This window comes from Adiantum capillus-veneris, chromosome 18 (genome assembly GCF_014529385.1).
Source record: "Adiantum capillus-veneris isolate H3 chromosome 18, ASM1452938v2, whole genome shotgun sequence".
Classification (NCBI taxonomy): Eukaryota; Viridiplantae; Streptophyta; class Polypodiopsida; order Polypodiales; family Pteridaceae; genus Adiantum; species Adiantum capillus-veneris.
The window spans coordinates 137,841,609-137,856,165 of record NC_140948.1 but is presented as its reverse complement, the minus strand read 5'-3'; the positions used below and the strand labels follow the sequence as shown (position 1 = coordinate 137,856,165).

At 43.5% G+C, this 14,557-nt stretch overlaps 1 protein-coding gene across 1 annotated transcript; it reads right to left on the bottom strand.

The window, feature by feature from the left end:
* Positions 1-3,246: 3,246 nt before the first annotated feature.
* LOC147436502 (uncharacterized) lies at positions 3,247-6,698 on the bottom strand. Its single transcript, XM_086489373.1, has 2 exons — positions 6,638-6,698; positions 3,247-6,548 (listed from the first exon to the last, which is right to left on the bottom strand). The coding sequence occupies exons 1-2, from the start codon at positions 6,696-6,698 to the stop codon at positions 6,406-6,408; spliced, it is 204 nt and encodes a 67-aa protein (XP_086345499.1). The 3' UTR covers positions 3,247-6,405.
* Between the last annotated feature and the right edge of the window lie 7,859 nt (positions 6,699-14,557).

Sequence of the window (14,557 nt, the reverse complement as noted above, 5' to 3'; positions counted from 1 at the left end):
CTCAGGTTCACGGCATGCAAGATGCGGGTCTCCATCCCCACATTTTCCCCTCCATAAAGTCCTCTTTGGAATTTTGGGTCGGTGGGATACCAGCTTTGTGACAGTTAATGTCAACATTTCCTTCAATATCGTGTACAGTGAAAACATAGCTCTCCCACCTGCAAAGGTGACAGAGATGAGTAGGGCTGCAGTGGTGTCATGGAATGGCATGGCTTACGAGATCTTCACTCTAAAATTATGCATGAGCCGAACTGGCAGCAAGAAGGGTGCCCTGTCAGTGTACACGTCGAGAATGGTAGAGGGGGTGAGGCTGATCTTTTCCAGCGACGTCGATCGCCATGTGGCCATGAGCCACTATGCCAGCAATGTGCTTAAGGCCATCTATTAGATCCCGCACCATCACCTAGACACCATCATCAATGGTGTGGATGATTGGATCCTTCATCGTGATGCCTCTTAGCACGAGCACATCTAAGGCGGCCGACCAGCCAAAGAGCATCTAACAGGGGCGTGAGCTTACGTGTACAGCTCCCTTTTTGGCCGGCAACTGGCTGGCTGGCCGGTGTAGCCCACACCCCACCTCTTCCAGCCATAGCCAACGGCTCGTTCCCATCCAATCAAAGCAGGGCTTTTCAGTAAACAGGCTCGTCGAGGGCTGGCCGGAGCTGTTGTGCTCAAGATTGGCAGCCCACAGTGGAAGATTCTCCAAGAATCGTTTCATGGCTGGAGACTGGCCGCTCGGCTAGATGTGCTAGAGCTATCTGTAGTGTAGAGCTTCCACATGGGCGCATGCTGCCCATAGAACGTGGTTATCGGCATCACAAATTTCATAGTGCTTCCAAGGACTACCCTCTCCTCTTTCACTCCTATCAGCAGAGAACCCCTCCCTCTTCCTCCTCATTGCGGGCCACTCACTACAGAGCCCTCTCCCTCACCGATGGTGCTGGGGCCGTTAGCGGCATCACAATTTTTATGGTGCATCCAAAGACTACCCTCTCCTCTTCCGCTCCCATCAACCGAGAACCCTCCCTCTTCCTCCTCATTGCGGGCCACTCACTACAGAGCCCTCTCTCCACTGGTGGTGCTGGGGCCGTAGCGGTCTGCCCAACTTTGTGCATTTATGTAACGCCTTCGACATCTACATTAGCCCCAGTAATTTGTGAATGCAGGGGCCCATACCACTCGTAGGCGATGCTCTATAGATTCCGGCCTCACTTTTCTCGATGCAAAGTGTACCGAAGGAAAGTAGATAGGCTGTACAAAAGAACGTAAAATTGTGTTGTTGCTAGTTGCCAAAATGTCTTTGGCTTCAGAAAGATTCATCACTAATTAAGAGACATAATTGCCATATTTGCAGCCAATCTTGGAGCATCAGAAAGGTCTTGCATTTGCACTAGAACTTTGTCTTACAACATAACTTGTGTGTCGATTCGTGCTCGTATCGAAGCATCTCTCTCTCTCTCTCTCTCTCTCTCTCTCTCTCTCTCTCTCTCTCTCTCTCTCTCTCTCTCTCTCTCTCTCTCTCTCTCTCTCTCTCTCTCTCTCATGTGCATGCGTTGTCTCTCTCCCCCCTCTCTCTCCTCCAGTTGCAATCTGTCTGATTTTTCTCGTCAAAGCATTGATTTTTCTCGACACACTTACTGGATCTTGTGCCTCAACCTTGAGTATATATGATTAGCACTATCATAGTGGCTTGTATAGCTACTGAAGGGGCATCCCTTGTTGAAGGTCTCAAACTTAGTTGTGCAATGTGTTCATGTGCATTGTAGAATGCTTGCTCGGTTGGACCTCCGGTTTTTTATAACAATTTCCACGTTGCCCCTTGCCCAAAAACTTCTGGAATCTGTAGGCAGTTCGCCTATCAATACCCTCGACTACCTCTGATCTCTCATTGCTCCCCCCCACCTCAATACACCTGCAACTGTAGCTAGCCAGGGGCACAATATGGCAAGGTTGACAAGATTGCAATGGTGTTAACCTTCCATTCTCCTCTTAAGGGTAGGCCTTGTGATCTTATCACTTGTTTCTTTCAATTTTATATATATATGTAGAGCAAGTTATTGATGTAACTTTTGTAACGTGCCCTAGCTTCCACACCGGACTTTGTAATATCTCTTCTCACATCTGCTCCTAGACCTCAATGCCCTCGCAACACCGATAAAAGCTCGAGTTATAAAAAAATCAATCGAAAGAGTTGTAAATGATAAGTTTTTGAGATGCAAAGGGATGTGAATCGTGCATGGTATGCAGTGTCCATCAAAAAAAGAAAAAGCCATACAATGTATGATGTCAAGTTGGCACAGCTTTCTCCACATTTAAATAATCTTGTAGGGAGCGTGTCCCTCCCCCGTCGCTTTAATCATATCTAGTGTTTAGAGCCGCAAGTATGCTTCTCCTCCAGTGTTGGAGGCACTGGTTAGAAATAATGTATCGGTAAGAAAGAAACATTACCTTTGAGTCGGTTCTCATTAGTGATATTCTAGTGGTTGTGGAAGAAAGCATTGCAAGGCAAGATATTATTATGGTTTGGCCCACCAGGACTTGCAACTTTTGCATTCTTGTTTCCATTTCTTTTGTTGTAGCCCTAGTAGCATGCAATTGCTCCAAAATAACAATAATGTCAACATCCTGCAATCCAAAAATTACACTTTCTACTTTTAAAACTTTACCACACTTTCCACATGCACAAACTAGGACACTACCAACAAAGATACATTCATTGAACTTCTTATGTTGTACATCTGAGTATATCAAAGGATACACTTATTGCTTAAGTATGCATAAAAGTCCACATATTCAGCCTCTAGCAATCACAAGCTAGAAACAGACCGGAGAACGTTTTTGGATCTAGGATTTTGCATTCCAAAGCTGAAGGCTCGAGCTCCAACCATCATCGATGGGGCCGTCCACTGTTGTGCTAACCAACCCTTCTCATGAGTGAGCCCGAAGCCCATTCCAACAACACTCTTTCACAGAAAATCACCGAAGACATGAGATCACTCAATTGGAAGACCTCCTCCACACATGTGATGCTCATGCGGTCACATTGTCTACACAAATGACAATGTATATTGGACAGCTTGCAAATACTTGGAAAACGACCATGTCACGGTCGGATCTACCAGATGTCTACTTCAAAGACATTTCAAAATATGTAACCAGAAATCAATCCTCTCCCTTCCAAGCATTGAGAGTGTTCAATGAGGAACATTAATATGTGGCTGGCGAATGCACACAATACTCTCGTGACATAAGGATCACATTCCATATAAAAAGGTCTTGTCTCTGTTAGATACTTCAAGATATACAAGCAGAAACAAAAATATAACTAACAAACATCCTTGGGGATGAAAGGCTTATGACAACAACCCACATTGTACCGGAGGCCCAACCTCACCAACAAGGTGAATGGAGAGCCGCTATTGAACTCATCAACAAAACAACAAAACTCCACATTCACAACTTAAACCTTGTTGAAGACAACAATATCACAGCTTTGGATGAACTTGTTCCTTGGCTCGGCGGTCACGTAGTCCTCAATACATTGTCAACAGACACCACGTTATCCACCGTGGTCAACATGATTTGTAGCTTCTTGATGTCATATCCAACAGGTGCGAGCTGCTGGGAAGCACCCAAGATGCAAATGAAGGTGAATCTATCTACAAAAAAACCATTCAGTTGCATTTGTGAGTAGCAAAAAAATGCCATATCAAAGCGTTCTTGTTGGATGTATCCTGCAATCAATGCATTTTGTAAAACCATAACCCTATTGACAAGTTTTTAAAACACCTCCTAAGCTCTTACAAGCATGCCACTTTTGGCATACATATCTATCAACACAGTAGCAATAGCAATGTTACTTTCGAGGGACCCCTTGGCACCAACCAGAGTGTGTTTCTTTTCCCCTGCAGATGGAGCTCCTATACAACCACAAGCGCTCAACACAAAAACAAATGTAATGTCATCTGGAAGAATAACTTGATCTTGCATCACTTTGGAACTAGAGAGAGCCTCCTTCCCAAGCTTATGGTGAGCATAAGAATTGATAAGAGAATTCCATGTGAACTATCAGTGTAAACCAAATATCCTCTCTGCCCTTTTCAACATATCACACTTTGCATACATGTCTATTAGGGCATTTGCAACTCGAAGATTTTCCTCCAACGACCCGTCTTTGACAATCATAGCATGTACTTCTTGGCCATTTTCTGCTCTCCTTAGGCTGATACATGCTTTCAAGATAGAAAGAAAGGTGGCTCTGTTAGGGGAAATGTCATCTAGTTGCATTTTCTCCAAACAATGGAGTGCCATATAGCCACACTCATGTTGAACATATCCAACGATAAGCCCATTCCATGAGACAACATATCAATTATAAACCTCTTCAAACACTTTTTGTGCCCCTGAAACACTCTAAATTTGACATACACATTGACTAAGTTGTTGCCGACAAACATGTTTGTTTCAAACAAGCTTTTTGTAACAATGTCAACATGCACCTTGTGTCGTGTGTGAAGATCATTATGTTTAATGCAAGCACTCAATGCTACTACAACAGTGTTGCCATCGGTAAGATCATTGTCTAAATTTGGATGAACGATGCTGCCAAAGAAGAAATTTTGATTCCACCTTCTCTGCTTCTTCATGTGCATCCTGCCCACTAGTTTTGAAAGTGCACTCTCCATCATCTAGCTATGCTGAGCTAACTTGATATGGAAATCTCTTTGGTCTTAGCTCTTTTTGAACCACCCAATATGCATCCGTTTAACCCTAAATCAACAATAGCAGCTTCTAGTAATTTTGCATTTAAAATAAAAAACACACATATAATTTTGGGCATGCACGCATAGACAATCATACGCACGAACATACTCTTTTGATGCATTTGTACCCTCTTGAACAGGGACTGCACATGCTCTTGATAGGTAACCAGCCATCATTTTTGACATGGAAGCTCCTCCAAACACTTGCTTAGCCTTCCTTAAGGCACCAAATCTGGCATACATATCCACCAACACAGTACCAAGCATACTATCTTTTCCCAGCATCTCCTCAACTCCAACAAGATCATGATGATGTATCTTCTCACCCCACTCAGATGCTCCTTTACTGCCACATACTTTCATGCCCAGATTGACAATATCCCACAATGAGTGCAGTCCAAGAGACTGCTAACAAACCCTTTCAAACAATTTCCGCATGAATTTCTAGCCCATTTTCTAATTTCCCTGTTCCACAACATGCTTTCAGAGCACCAACAAAGGTAACTACATTGGGAGAAAAGCCCTCACATGTCATTCATGCAAAATAGTGGAGAACATGGCCATGTTTGCGATAGCCTACAGAGCATTCCAAAGTAGTTACATCTCTACTTGGAAGCTCATTCAAGACCTGTTGTGCCTTGGAGAGTTCACCACACTTGGCATACATATCAAGTAATGCATACACGTCACAACATGTATTTCTTTGCCCTTGTCAGCTGCCCCTATGTTTCCACAAGCTTGCAAAATGTAAAGCAGAGTTACCCTATCTGGACAATGACTCTCATGTTGCACCCTCTCATAACAAAAAAGTACTTTTTCAACATCATTATACTGACATAATCCTCCTATTATAGCTGCCCATGAAATCACATTCTGATGAGAAAGCTGATTGCAGACTTGTTGTGCCAATGTCAGAACACCACACTTTGCATACATGTCCACCAATGTATTTCCAAGCACAATGTCACCTCAAAGCAAACCTTTTCTTGCAACCTCAGCATGAAATTCTTTGCCTCTGGCCAATGCTCAAATGATGGTGCATGCTTTTATAACACCAGCAAATGTCACTTCATATGGAGAAAGATCTGCATGTTGCATACGTTGCATGTACAACCTCTCCACGCCCATGTTGTACATGCCTTGCAATCAGTGCATTCCAGCATACTACATTCTGAAAAGGGCCAAGTACCTTGAGTGCATTCACCATAAATAGAGAAGAAGGCGAGTAGAAGTCTTGTGCAAGTTCCTACACCTTTGAGCAGACATGATATTCAGGTCTCTAGCTTGCTCTCAGGTTGTGAAACACACTGGTGCTAGTCTCAAACTTAGCATCTGTGGATGAGCTTTGCTTCTAGTCTCTAGCATCGTTAGGTTCTGATTGATGGTGTTGAGTAAAGCCTTCATCTCATTGACATCATCCATGCTGGTACTAGGAAGACGATGAATGAGATCCCCCTTATCCTTAGAAATCTCACTTGCTTGCATTGCTGACTAATGAAACTTCGTAGTTTGAGCACAGCGTGAGAGCATCGCTTTTGCAGAAACCCTGCGGGTCTGCCAGAGAGTGAAGGGAGGCAATGATTATTGGACTACAGAGTTGAATAAGGTGGAGTGTGTGATTCAGGTTGCAACACTTCTGCTATAAACTTGGCTTTCCATGATTCCCTCTGCGGCTGATTCCCCTCATCCTCAAAAATTTCGCTTGCTTGGCACTGCTGACGAATGAAACTCCGCAGTTTGAATACAACATGAGAGCATCGCTTCTGCAGAAACCCTGCGGGTCTGCCAAAGAGTGAAGGGAGGCAACAATTATTGGACTGCAGAGCCGGATAAGGCAAAGCACGTAGTCAAGGTTGCAGCGCTTTTGCTACCTGTGCGGCTGATTTTTCTTGAACACCTAACAGCAACAGCTTCGGTAGCCAGAACCTCCATCCTTTGCATGTGGATTTGAATGCTAGAACACTTTCGCTTCCTTTTTTTTAAAACATTTGCCTACTGTTTGGCCAATGACAAGGTGCCAAGTGGCATGCTTCTCCTTCCAATTTTTTTTTAACGTTTACCTACTATTTGGCCAATGACAAGGTGCCAAGTGGCATGCTTCTCCTTCAATATTCTTGAGAATGGTCTTATACAATCAATGGTAAAGATTCCCAACAAATTTTTCCACTTGGCTGCAAGCTCATTGCATTACAAGCCCATCTCTAAGGAGTGGACTAAAAGGGCGGCTAAAAGGAAACCAGGCACCGAGGACCTCCCTCCCTCTCTCTCTCTCTCTCTCTCTCTCGTGCTCTCTTTGTATGCCTCTGGTTCGTGTCCTTTGAGAATGCATGTCGTGCTCAGCATATTTGACCATTGAACATTACAAATCTTAGGCCACTAGCACTCAAGTGTCTAAAGAATCTGCTTGTCAATCTCTACAGACTATAGCTTCAAAGCACACTCAACAAGTGATGACAACCGAAGAAAGGGAGCAAGACAAGCCTGCACTTACCCCATCTCTTGCCTGGAGTTGGCTGCATTGACGATACTCATTTGCAAATAGTGGAGGTGCATTGCAGCACATATTAGATTAGCAGAGTTGGCACACACAAAGGAGAGGTAGTGTACATAGCCAGTTAATAACAACGAACTCTTGTACAACACCCATTCGTGCTTAAAGTTAAATCTTGAACGAGCAGGCTACCTTGTGTTTCACTATCATAGGGAGATTTGAGTCCCGAGGAATGGTTGGTTATGTAGACTAACTTGTATGGGCAAGAAGAGACACGGTAAAAGTATAAAATGCAAGCAAGCTACCTTGTATGGGCAAGGGGAGTCCTTGCAAGAGCTACATTGTTGTATCGAGCTGTAGTAAGAATCCAGAAAGGTATCGATAGTAGACCTAAACTCAGTGATAGGTTTTAACATTCTACCACCACTGGGTACCTGTGATACTTTGAGAGCTTGGGACTATCGGAAAGAGGTGAAGGAGCCTCACCAAGACTCCTGTTTCTTAGTCCCTTTCCTTGTTAATAATTGGGGTAGGACAGGACCGTAAACAAGGCCCCGTCCCACTACTGGCCCCTTTACCCTATGCGCAAGCAAGGTTCAAAAAAGGGCTAGACAAATTTTGCAAATCTCACACATGCCAACTTTGGATATTTATGTGCAGCACAAGGAAAGTGTAACACTGATCCCACTCCTAATGTAAGGGAGGAAAAAGGAGAAACTAAAGAGAACACAAAACACAAGGATTTTTGTGTTTTTCGAGTGTGTTCCTACACTTATTTAGGCTATAGCTTTTGGTGGACTTTGTGCTTTAAAAGAAAAACTCCGCACCAATAGCTCTTCTACTTCTAAATGATTCTTTGCAAGTTCTCCTACCTTCCTAGCTACCAAAAGAGCATGGAATCTCACCTCCATATCTCCAAACCTACTAACTGTAGAGGGAGTTCAAAATACTCTCAAGTTAACTCTAGCGTATCCTTTTGAGCTAAGAGCATGCAATATCTTACATCTAGTTTAGGTTAGTGTCCTAAGCAACAACATCAATGTTGCACAATGTGGCTAGAAAGAACACCATACCAAGACAATTAAGTCAGTCAGTGCATGTAGACCCAAATATGGCATGGAGGCAATCATAGGCTTGTCAAGCACTAGCATTCAAAGTGGCTGAATCTCATTTAAGCACAAGTTAGACATCATAATTCTCAACTAAATACACACACACACACACACACACACACACGTGTGTGCGTGAGTGCATATGTACACATGCAAGACAAAAAATCAATCCTCGTATGTATAAAGATGAAGTGACCATGAGATTTGAGTCTTGTTGCCGTGGATAAACTAGTTTAAAATTTGCAGTGCCTTTCAAATACAGTAAAATACGTGTTTGCCAGAACAATGTTTAAGAGAAGGAGAAGCAACATATTGTCCCAAAACATCTACATCAAAATGAATGCTTGGACGAGTATTCATTCCAATAAATTGAAGACATCCAACAAGATTAGCATAAGGTTGATGTAATGCCAATTATCCACCATTATGTGTAGATGAAGAGTTTTTCATAGACCTCATAAGGTAAGGAGTATTAACAGAGTGTGTAAATACCAAACCAAAACTCTAAAGAATGTATTCAATAAAAATTATTGACAATAATAAAATACCTCATTTACAAGATAGCCTTTTGATAGTGCCTTTGTATCTAAATGCCAAGACATGAATGTATATCTCCGAGACCAACCATATCAAAAGTGAGACAAAAGTTTTTTCACTTGATTAGAAACAAGTATAATGTCATCTGTATACAACAAGAATAACAAAGAGATTGTCTTGACACATAATTTAGAATCTAATTGAAACTCCAAGGTGATAGACGTCTCACATCGATGGCCTACAAAAAAGGATACACATGAGAGAGAAATTGAGAGAGAGAGAGAGAGAGAGAGAGAGAGAGAGAGAGAGAGAGAGAGTAAATAATAGTTACCATATGCAAAGGGCTTAAAAGACCTATGAGACCAATCAATTAATTACATCTGTTTCAAGTGTCCAATACAAAAGGTAATGTAATAGGTATTAAAATATAAACAATTAGGTAAGAAGGAGCCAACTAGAAGAAAAACTCTCTCATGGGCCGCTGGATGGCAATAGTCAGTTGTTACATCATCATAGCCTTCTAGGAGAGCTTAGTAGCAAGTCTTGGTGGATGCTAGTAAGATGTTATTCACCTACAGATACACACACATCTTGAATGTAGTTAGTACACGCATTACATGTATTGTTAGAGCTTGCTTTCTCTTCACCGACTACATGATTGTGGTGTAACAAGTTTATATCCAAAGAACAATGGATCCTATATCACCTTGTTTCCCTTTTCTCTTGCTCTCTTCTTTGCATCGTGTACTAGAAGTCCACTTGCAATCACGAGATCCACTTGCGATCATGAGAAATAATGTAAAGAGTAAAGCCGTCCTATTATAGATATTGCTCTAGTACTCACAAAGCACTTTCAAACTTGGCCATAAAGGGGAGAGAGAGAGAGAGAGAGAGAGAGAGAGAGAGACTAAAATCTGAATCAAAGCAAGTAGGTACATAGTGGAATTTGTTATTATGTATAACACTAGCCGCATGTGTGTGTGTGTGTGTGTGTGTGTGTGTGTGTGTGTGTGAGAGAGAGAGAGAGAGAGAGAGAGAGAGAGATTTAGACAAAAACAATACTTGAAGTACACACATTTAGACGCAATCCTTAAATTATGTACATTGTAGTTTGAGAAGTCTGTTTAGCTTTCTCACTCTCTCTAGTCCTTTCACTTCATGCTTTAGTGTTTTATCCACATGGTATTTTTACTAGAATCATGTGTCTCAAGGCTGTCAACTCTAAGCTGGTCATGTAGCTCTTGTAAACATTAGCTGCTACAACTAATCACAAGTCCCAACCCTGACAACAAAATGGTGCATAGACCATTCGTAGCACAAACGCACAGTCAAAAGCTCACCCACATCACATATTTAAAAGCAATTTGTTTGCTTCATGCAATCACAAAAGGCTAGTCCATCACAACTTTGCCATGCCAATTACTACTTTTGCAAAACTCCACTCAACTTCGTGGACATCAACTACTTGAGTTTCTATGCTTGCCTACCCCCACAATACACAACAATACATCTCATGCTTTCAGTTTTGCACCACCTCGTGTCATGGATAGTGGTTCATGAACATGTGCTTGTACCGTTTGCGGTGAGTATGTCTTTGCAAGTGTAGATGGACACTAGACAAGGCTACTAAGGTCTATGCTAAGGAGTGCACAAGAACCAATCTCTACATTAGATCATCTTGTAGATCACACGGCTCACATCTGATGCAGGAAAGATTATGATTTTATCTATTTTAAGAGAGAACCTCTATATTCTTGTAGTCTCTTTCTATCTATATAAACAAGGTCTTGCGTGGGTGCAAGCAATGCATTCTAGCCATGCCCTCATGCGAGGGGAGTAGCCTTCACCCCAGTGCTCGTGTCACTCTTGTCCTCTCTCCTTCTCTATCTTTATTTTTGTTTGTCTATCCCTTGTGCCTACTCCTCTCTTGGAGGTGGGTACCATCACCAACATCTCTCTCTGTCTATATACACTCTTATCTCTTATGCGTGCATGTGCACATACATACATATTCGCCTCTCGGCTCCTCCCACGCCCTTCCCTTCATTTTTCTTGTGCCCTCAAGGCTCCACTACAAGAGGTTGTGTGCTCTTGTGACGCTGTTAGCGACGGAAATACACTGGGTTTTTATAACCCCCGGCGTCGCTAAAAGCGTCGCTACAAGCGTCGCTACGAGAGCGTCGCTATACGCGTCGCTATATAGCGACGCTCATAGCGACGCATATAGCGACGCCTATAGCGACGTTTACACAGAAGACTATAGCGACGCTACAGAGCCATAAATAGCGACGCTTATAGCGACGCCCGAGAGAATTTTTTTTTGGTGGCAGGGCATTGAATGCCCTGCCACCCATCAACCATATTGTACTTGATTCAATTTTTAAAAAAAGTGCAAAGGTAGATAATAGACCCAAAATAGTCACCCACAAGACGCATTGTTTGCAAAATTGACAATTGTACACATCATAGGCAAAATGAATTGATTGGCAAATGTAATAATGACAATTGTACAACATCATAGGCATAAAGAATTGATTGGCAAAAGGAACTGCGGTGACAAATGTAATAATATACATGGTTCAAAAAGACGTATAAAATCCATCTCATGATACATAAGCTATGAGAAACCCTAAACTAATGTTATCTAGCTACGGCTAAACTGACGTCGTTTAGTCAGACGTCTCATCGCGTCCAAGCGGCGTATCTGTCGGATTCTGCAAAAAAAGACAATAAGACAGCTTTCAGTAAGTATAAACATATAACGACATTTATAAAACAATACAAAAAATAAAAAAGAGTAAAACCTAATACTAACCATGCCGCCGCGAGAACTGAGAATGTCCATCAAGGCGTTTAAGCCCTTCCTGCCTGCGTACTCGCGCTCGTACGGTGTGGGATCACATCCTGTCATCGACCACTGTCAAAACATACAAAGATTTCATTATGTTAGAACTAAAAAACTCATAAACCCTAAACTATCGAACATGCATAAAGAGCAATGTGAAAACACTTACAAAATCGGCCTCAAATGATGCCCATCCACCGCTCCCCAAGTGGTGCGAGCTCCCTGCCTCTACTCGCGCTCTGGCTGCATCCTTTTGTTGCTTCCACTTGTCGGGATTCTCGCGCGTTGCTTTCTTCGCATTCTTCCAATCTTCTTTGGCCAGCCAATCTGGCCTGTTCCACCCATTCTTGATTGCTTTTTGCACTTCGGAACGCTTGTGTTTGCAGTATTCGCGCATTCGAATCTTCATCAGGTCTTCATTGAAGCGCTGATCCCGTGTTGGAACGAGAAACTCATCATGAAGTATGCTGATGACTCTGTTTTTTAAATCACTTGGTACTTCACTCCATTTGTTTAGTATGTAGTGTCTAAACAGCTGAGAGCAAAGACCACGCATGCGCGAGATCACCTTCTTGCCGTCATCATCCATGATGATGCCGCCGCTGATGTCGACGGAGTAAGGCAAGCCCTCTGGCCGGTGACGCGTGAACCTGGGTGTCCCGACAGGGATCTCTAGCGGCGTGTCAATGGGGGTACGGACGTCAGGTGTCTCCACCGGCGTCTGGGCCCCGAAGCGAGGAGTGTCGAGTGGGGTGGCTCCTGGTGGAGTAGGTAGAGGTGTGTAGCTTCTAGGAACAGTCAGCCGTGCAAAACCTGGCGTAGATGGCGATGCTGTGGCTGGTGTGGGGACGGGCAAAGAAGGGGAGGGTAAAGAGCCTCGTCGAACACGAGGCGGTGTGGAGGCATCGGTGGCGGAATCCCCACAACCACCGCCACCGCCACCACTAGAGCGCCGGTGTCTAGACGAGTGTGAAGCTCGTCTCGTCGACGCCGAAGCTTCGAAGCGCGCCGAATGCTCCAAAAGAGAGGGAGATGGGGATGGAGTAGGAACGCGCGATGATGCGCCAGAGAGATGACGCTCCACGTACCACTGTCTCTGCTGCGGTGACAAAGAAGAAAGAAACTCCTCATCATCCATACCTGCATTAAACACACGAATATTTAAACTTAATATTGAATGAATAGAGTAGACAATGACGCAAAGACCATTAAATACAATGACGTAATGACGCATATAAATACAATGACGCAATGCTACCCTCCGGACGTGCCTTTTGACGCACATATCCCTTAAGCGTTTTCATGAAACGCTCTAAGAAGAACATCCATCTGGAATGAACTGTGCCAGCTATTTCCACCTCATCAACTATGTGAACAAGAAGATGCACCTGAATGGTTAGCATTGTAGTAGGAAAATGTTTCTCAAACATGCACACAAGCTCCGCAGCATTTAGTTTGGCGAATGGTATGGAGTCTACGTTGATCTCCTTTTGTGAGATCCATTGCACGAGCTTTGCAAGTTTGTAGATTGTGTTACGGATATCGAGAGACAAACATCCCTCAATGGCAACCGGTAAAATAAACTGTAAAGTATGTGCAGCAATGATATTAAAGTCCACATTTTATGCAATGATATTACAGTCCACTATGAACGTACCTGACACATTTTATGCCAATCGTGTGACTTCAAACCGGTAAGCTTTCCTTCTTTAGTAAAACACGTTCGGAGCGAGTGCATTACGTCAGTGGGGGTCCGCAAAGATCGAATGGTCTCTTTTACTTTGCGCTCTTGGGCTCCTGTGAAAATCCATGGTGCTTTAGGGAGTTTTATCGATCCATCAGACGCTGTTTGCGGCCAATATTGCTCCATACGATCCACATTTCTAAGGTCAACTCTGGCTCCCAAAGTATCTTTCTTGCCGGTCAAATGGTCCCATAGTAGATTACCCACATTCTTGAATATGTGCATTGGATCGAGCAAGTGATTGATCATGAGTCGGGGCCAGTATGGTAACTCGTACCATAGAGGTAGTCTCTTCATCCCTGGAGGCAATCCGTCATCGCACATCTCCTTCTGCTCTAACCATGCTTGTGCAGACATCCTTGGTGGCTCTCTTCCCAAAAAGCCGTCGCGTAACACATGATTCTCTGGAAGATACGCTTGATGACCTTCGTAGATTTGCTTCTTCAGTGAGGGTGCCCTACGTGCATTCAGCCTAGGTCCACATGTGACACATGCTCTGTATCCGCTTGTTTGAAGCCCTGCATGTATACACATGATAATAGATCAACTATGGGAAAAAACAAGATTTACAGTGTCTGAGTGAGGAGTGTCAATAGATCACCTGAGCATTCTGTTAGCCCGGGATAGTCATGCATGGTCCACATTAGAATGCCTCTGATCAAAGCATTCCGTCGTCCTGTGTGTCGGCTCATATCCACCACCTCTATGCCAATCCACAATTGTTGTAGCTCTTCCAATAGTGGACGAAGATACACATCCATATTCTCCACTTTATATCGCCCTGGCACAATCAAGCTTAGCCATAGGTGCCCCTTCTTTGTAGTCAACCACGGGGGAATGTTGTAGTTGACGATGACAACGGGCCATACACTGTAAGATGTTGATCTTTGACCAAATGGATTTACGCCATCCATAGCCAGGCCTAAGTGCAAATTTGGAGCTTCCCTGGCAAAATCCGACCATGTTCCATCTATATGTTTCCACGCTACGCAATGTGCAGGAATTCGTAGCACACCATCCGAAGATTTATACTCCTCATGCCATGATGCTAGGGCGGCCATG